Source organism: Fulmarus glacialis, unplaced genomic scaffold (genome assembly GCF_000690835.1).
Source record: "Fulmarus glacialis isolate BGI_N327 unplaced genomic scaffold, ASM69083v1 scaffold7385, whole genome shotgun sequence".
Classification (NCBI taxonomy): domain Eukaryota; kingdom Metazoa; phylum Chordata; class Aves; order Procellariiformes; family Procellariidae; genus Fulmarus; species Fulmarus glacialis.
In genome coordinates this window covers 8,136-15,191 of record NW_009211141.1, presented here as the reverse complement: position 1 = coordinate 15,191, position 7,056 = coordinate 8,136, and the positions used below count along the sequence as shown (strand labels likewise).

At 47.3% G+C, this 7,056-nt stretch overlaps 1 protein-coding gene across 1 annotated transcript in view; it reads right to left on the bottom strand.

Annotated features, from left to right (window-relative positions):
• The window catches only part of LOC104076522 (transmembrane protein 110-like), a 9,913-nt gene extending 3,793 nt beyond the window's left edge, over positions 1-6,120 (bottom strand). The window contains exons 1-4 of the mRNA XM_009577417.1: positions 6,051-6,120; positions 5,172-5,284; positions 3,963-4,046; positions 2,882-2,998 (exon numbers count right to left, since the gene is read on the bottom strand). Coding sequence (XP_009575712.1) covers positions 2,882-2,998; positions 3,963-4,046; positions 5,172-5,284; positions 6,051-6,120 — 384 coding nt within the window. The remainder of the gene's footprint in view (positions 1-2,881; positions 2,999-3,962; positions 4,047-5,171; positions 5,285-6,050) is intronic.
• Positions 6,121-7,056: the final 936 nt, after the last annotated feature.

Here is a 7,056-nt window from a genome sequence, read left to right as displayed (position 1 = left end):
GCAGTTGCTCCATTACAAGCAAGAGCCCATCGTCACATCTGTGGCTCACCAGAAGAGCCCTAAAGCCCACAAGAGGTGCCAGTTCTTTGGTCTACACCGCAGCCATGGAGTCAGTAAGTGACACCAGTGGCAGGATTGCTGGCTGCTGGGTTTCTTCTTGCTACCCAGCTGGTCTACCAAGCCAAGGACAAAGCTGCGTTTTCCTGCTATTCCCTATAGAAAATATTGAGTGTGGGTTTTTGGGGTTTTTAACAGGTTAACTCCAGCCTGCCCTTTCCATTCTCCATCTCTTTCCCTTTCCTTTTCCAAACACAAACTGCTAGTTCGAGTGAAAATAATGACAAGATAGGCAGAGGGTTGAAATTCAAGTAGGCAGCGTGATGGGGAGCTATTGGCGCCTGCTGCTAGACAGCCCTGATGAACCCTGATAAACTGCGGGACACATTACCCTTAGCCAGCTCTGCCCTGTGCAGAGATGCTTCTCAGCCTCCCTCCCCGTGGGGCAGCAGGGAGGGAAGAAATTCCCCCACAGGAACAGGTTATTAGCAACAACGAGCCCAGTAAACCCTCATTTTCTGTTTTCGAGCCTAAATTCCAACCAATCCAGCTGTAAGGCCCAGCCAACCAACATAATCTTTAATTCATAGCCTAAAAAGTTGACACATGAAGCAGGAGCCTATGGCTATACCTCAAGGCCCAGTGCCAAGAAACAGAGTTGGAAAAGCAGGTCACCCACTTCTGTATTTCTTCATTATCTGCCTTCTCTGCCCAAACTATTTGTTGGGCCAGAGGCACAGGAACATGTCTGAGCAGAAAGGAGGCAGTCCCCGTCGACTGCTCCAGGTACAAACCAGTCCCCTTGATAGCTCCACTGTAGTAACGGATCAGAGGGTTGCAAGACGGACAGATGACCTGCACATTGAAGGTCTCAGCAAAAATTTGTCTGAGAAAAAAGGTCAAGTACTTGGAAGATGGAAGAAGCCTTTGACAACAAGAGTCAGACTGCGGGAGTCCAGTTTCCACTGCTTGAAACAACCTGTCCAGTTGAGCTACCAGAAGAGCCTTTCCTAGCTTCTGGAGATTAACAGATATCTTCCCTTCAGATTTTCCAAAACTGAGCTAGAGGCCACAAAACATTTGCCCCACCTTCAGTGGAGCAAAGCAGAGGATCAGCTCCATTTCCACGGAAAACCATTAACTGCGATACCATCTGTGTATCCACAGCAGCAAGCGATCTGTAAGATTAGATGCTCCAAATCTAGGTTTGAAAGGCTGGAAAGGAGATTGGTGTCTCAGCTAGAGATGCCACCTCCTTACCCTTGTTTTTGAGCTGGTGTAATTTTAACTGATCTTACACCTTCAGGAACACACCAGCATATCCAACCAGTAAGGCAGATCTTCACCACCACTTTTACATTTGGAGCAGACCTCCAACCTAGCTCTTTCAAGGAAGTACCACTCTTGAAGATGAATCACCACTAAGAAACCAGGGAGACATTCATGCCGAGAGTTAAGCCACCTTCACGTCCTAGGTATGAGTTCTTAGGTTCAATGCACAAATATCAAGACATACTGGCGCTGCCCAGCTCAGACCTCTCTTCAAAACAATAAAAGATTTCTCGAGGATGCCCTCACCACACACACCACTCGGGAAACTCCCTGGGGCACACTGTTTGCGTGTTTCTAGTGACCTCGCCAAGCTACAACCGTTTCTCTGGAGGCCAGGCCAGGAGGAGTGACTCACTTGTCTCAACAGCTGCTCACATCTGCCTGCCCTTCCTGCCAGAGGGAGGATGCCTCCAACACCACGTCCCCACGAGCGGCGGCCGCTTCCCCACTGCACCCTGTTTATCGTTGCTGTGCAAGCACGCCGATAAACACTATTGCCTCTGTGTACATTGCAGTATCACCAGTAGTTGGCCATCCCACCCACCAGCAAAAGAGCAGAGTTACTCTTTATGAAAGAGCTCTCAGAAAGCAAGAGCTATTTCTGTTCATCCTAAATTCCTTGGCAGAAGCTACTCCAGGAGCCACCCTGCAACTGCCAGAAGCTATCTTATCTCAGGGAGTCTCGCCAGTGAACTGTAGGATATCAGCAGTCGTACGCAGAGCACTTTGAAACAGGGTCTGGGTGCCAGGGGAAGGAAGGGAATTCAACCCAGCGACTCAGGTTGTGGTGTCTGCCCAAAAGCCGATGAGAAGCACAGACACCACCTGCCCAGCAAACCACACATCATTAACAAGAACAAAGTCTGCTGGGACTGGAACCCTTCCTCCCCCCCCATAACTTTTAAGTGTCAGGCTCAGACTTCACAAAATGCAGTTTCCTACAGCTGAGGGACCATCATCTGCCTGAAAAAAATACCAAACGCTGACAAAAATAGGATTCCCAGCTAGGCCTTGTCCTCTAAAAAGGATGCTACCAATTACAGTAAGGAAAGCAAGCTCTTCTAAGCCAAGATTAACTACAATTAACAACGGGAAAGTTGAAAGAGACGGTGCGGAGGTACCCACCAGCTTCAGCCTGCCACTCCAACAAGCCCACACAGGTTAGCGCAAAAGCTGGCTCATCCCTCAGAAGATACAGTCATCATTTAGGGCAATATTTCAGCAACACTTTATAGGCTGTCATCGCTCTTCGTTAGACAGGGCCAGACCATCCCAGAAAACATCCCTCTGTTGACCTCAGCTACAAACACGGAAAGTCAGTTTGACTTAGCAGGGTCATCGATCCCATGCATGAAGCATCACCCTAGGTCTAGGCAACATGATGGCACGATTGTGCACAATGGCACCGACGGTTGCACAATTGTGGTGAAGCACACAGACCATGCCACAGGCTTGCAGTTTGGTCTCAAACACAGAACATCCTTGGTCTTACCTGAGATTCCTCAGTCCTCCTAGCCCGAGGAGTTTCTATGGATCCATTGATGTCCAGGGTGTCCTTCTGCTTGTATTTCCTCATGATCAAGCTGTCCACAACCCAGAACATAATGGCCTTGGGGAGAAAGAAGTTGCATGAACAGATTGCAGAGACCAAAATAGAAAGTCATTCAATCACAACTATTTCTTTTCCTTTTGGTTTCTCTAGATGTCAAGCCTTGATCAACATAACGTAATATCTAAATTAACCCTGCATCAAGCGTGTCCACGCTAGGCCAAGTTTCCACCAGGAAATAATAATCTGAACCAAGCTCCACCTGAGGTTTGCCTGCTCTGTCTGCATCAGTCCCTGGTCAGTTCTTTGAGAACCAGAGTTTGCTTTCAGATAAGGAAATGCAGCCTGGGGTGGGGAGAGAGGCTGGCAGCACAGGCAGGTAAACCCAACTTTGCCAATGCTGCATCCATCCAGGTATAAACTGAAAAGAGTTTGACTCACTCCTTGTCCAGGGGGGATCTGAATATTAACTCCTTGTTCTCACTTCCTTTTTTAGCAGGAACTAAGCAGCAGGTCAAGGATTACCCAGAATCAGGGGAACCAAGGAAAAAGCTGAGCTTTCAAGAGGTTTTACCAAGCTAGTTTTGCAAAGATCAATAGTTTTGGGTAACCTGAACACCTTGCCTTGCTGTGACGCAATTTGAAGTCTAGTCAAATGGCTAGATCGGCAGGTTGACAAAAGTCACCGCTATAGGAATGTAAACGGTTTTGGGGCATTCCCACACCTGTAGCTTGCTGCCGAGATGCAGCCCTCAGCTAATGAGCCCCAGCTTTCTTCAAAGAGTCAGCCACCCAGCAGCTTGGACAAGGGAGCCGGAATTAGGAACAGAGACCATGGCAAGGCAGTAGTGACATATTTGTGTACTCATGACAACAAATATACTTGTTTCCACTCCCCTCCACCCTGTCCCAGCCACCTCCGTTACCCAAGGCTGCCCCACGCCAGTTCCTGTACACGCTCCCCATTGGGGGGGACCATAATTTCCAAACCACCCCACCCAGTGCTTGCAGAGGCATCACTTACATTGACTATAAAAGGCACAACAAGCATGACCAGGACGAGCTCCAGCTGGGGGTTTGGGATGTAACCCAGGAGGATCTGCTGAAGCTGCAGAGCAGAAAGCATTTAGAAGCATTATTTGAACAGCTCTGTTGTGAGATCTTTGCTGCAAACTGGTTGCCTTCTCACACCATCAGTCTCCTAGCTAGGGCTCTGCAGCCTTTGCTTCAGCCAAGCTCTTAGAAAGATTACATGGGCTATTCCTTTAGCCCAGCTGCCAAACACAGGATTTTGTACAGATCAAGAAATAAATACTGCTAGTCTTTCAGTTTAACTACCCATGACAACTGGTGGGACTTTCCTTGGCTCCTTGGAGCCTAGCTGCAAAATAAGGACACCAGCCATGCGCGATAAGCGTGGAGAGGAATCCAGCAGCATCTCTGGGTCTAGCAGTGCGTGCTGCTGAGCAACATGTTCAGGTCCAAGTCAGCACTGTAGCCTACTGGGTTAGAAGGACAAGCTCTTCACAGGAACAGAGAAGTGCTCCCAGATTGCTGTAAATAACTTCTCAGTCAAGTCACATCAGCCTGTGAGGTACTAAGCACCACGTGTAAATGCACTCAATACTGGAGTTACCCATCAACACCCAGAATTGGTTTCTATACTCCTCACACCTACCTGCCACCAGGTATTTGGCTACAACTGCTATGGGATTTTTTTTTTTTTTTTTTTTTTTAAAAGAAACTCATGATCAACACAATTACCATTGCATGAGCCACCATACAGAGGCAGTTGGTGGGGGGGAAGGTGGGGAGGACAGCATACTACTGGGACAGTTCTTTCCGAATTAACCTCTAAGAGTCCCCCTAGTTTAGGCATGGGATCACGAAACACCAACATGAACTGACTTGACGAGACAATGTAGAAATCCTCTGGCAGAACCGAAGTGGCTCAGCTGCCAGCCCAGCCCATTTTATCCTTCCAAGAATGGAAAAGAAAATTAAAGAAGCATTTTATTCCACTAGCTTTTGACTAGCAAGAGAACGTACCAAAAGCCAAACTGTTGTGGAAGTCATGTTTCCCGAAACTTAAGTAACAGCTAATGATTACAGAGATGTCAACAAGTCATAAGGATTACAGACCTATGATGGGGACCACTAAGGAGGCAAAGCTGACAAGAAACAAGCCACAACAGCTGTGGCTAGAAAAAAAAAATACAGCTTAGGAGCTTACCTTTGTCCAACCAGGGATAAGCAGGACAAGGCTAATCACAGTCTTCTCAAAAACCATTATCAGCAAGTAGAGGATACACTGGCCAATCCAGGCAGCAGCTTGGGGAGGGTCACCTGGGAAAACAGCGTATTAAATCTGAGACGGAAGACAGGAGGAGACAGCCTTGCAGAAGAGTTGCCTCACACTTGATACCTGAGCTGATTAGAGGGACAGTGTTTCCATATTGCAAATTCTGCAGCAAGACAAATACTCAACACCAAACTTAAAACTAGTTGAGAGATTTCTATCTCTAGTTGTAGGAGCACATGCCTGGGGTAGAAAGGTTTGGGGTCCCTGCTGGGTGTACAAGTCGTTACTCCACTGAAGGTCAAAACATACTAAGATCTAGGCTCAAATCTTTCTAGTTTAAAAAAAAAAGCCAATCTGACTTGTATTAGAGAAAATTTAGCAGACTTGCATCCCTTATTAGTTGCAGCTCATTTTGCATCTTTGCAAACCGATGCAGAGAAATAAGCGCAGAAGGGCAAAAATTCACCCCACTTCCATTTGTGCAGACTCCCTTTATCAGGGCAGCTATTTGTCTTTCATACTGCAGTTGTGCTTTTGAATTAAACTTGGCTATAAGCAAGAGAGCCCTCCCTCATAAGACATGACATACACCACTACCACCACCGGCCTTTTGTTCTAGAAGCTGATTCTCTTCTCCTACTCCTTTTAGGGCTGATTCTGAAACGGAGATGGCAATTAACCAGACCTCTGGTTAATTTGAAGGGCAAGCAAGCAACAAATTTCAGACACAACTCAAAGTCCTACCTACCTAGCAGATGCTAACACTACGTGTATTGATCTGCCTCCTGTCCTGCTCTCCATTCCACCAACCTGCCTCTGAAATCCACCAAGAGGAGAAAGCCACGACCAAAAGCCTTTTGCCTTGCATCTTCTCCCCCATTGCCTGTCGCCTTCCTAGATCAACAGCTTTGCTGGAGCAAAAGTCCTACAAGTGTCCTACAAGGCAGGCAGTCAGCTTCTGTAAAAGGGGAGATACACAGCTCTGGCTCTGCCTGAAGACCTGGAATTCCCCATGTTTATCCAGCATCCCCAGCACTTGCAGACACTCCTGGGCTCTCAAGGGCCACAGCCCAGTATGTATCACAAGTCCTTAATGGAAAAGCCATTCCTGGTAACTCTGAGGAGATTTAATCAACTTTTATGAATCTTGGTTTGGATAACAAATATGCTCTCCTCCGCTTGGGGGAAAGGATACACAGCCTTGGAGATGCCTGTTTTCCCTCTCCTTCAGCCACCGATGGGCATTGCCAGTATCCTCCCCATGGTGTTGAGCTACTTTCAGCTAGATGGATACAGGGATCTGAAGGGAGGAAGCCCTGCTTGTGCAAGGGGGCGAGTATCCCATCTCCTCAAAGCACAGACCACTAAAATCCTATCCATAGGGAAAGCTTGAAAGCTCAGAAATCTCAGCATCCTCCTCAAACAGTTCCTTACAAGCATGTGTTGCTTCAGGGCATCAGTCATTTGGTTTGCCTCTTCTCTAGTACCCTTCTGTCAAAGTACCAGAGATTTCATTTCTCTTCACCTCAGCAAACCTAGAAAAGTCTACAGAGGTGGGTCCCCCCAACTTTTCCCCCACCTTTCCAGTGGATAGGAGCCTCATAGGAGTACCTCACAAAATCCTGGAGCATTTTGACCAGAATGGCAAACTGATAATCCCTTCTGAATTAAAGCTAATCCCAACAGCAATCCCCAAGACCAAGATATTGCTGGACTGACCCTCCTCTATACAAGGACCAGTCAGTATCCTGCACACTCCTCTATAAAAAGAAAAAAATAAATCAATCATTAAAGACATCACCTGCCAAGCCTTACC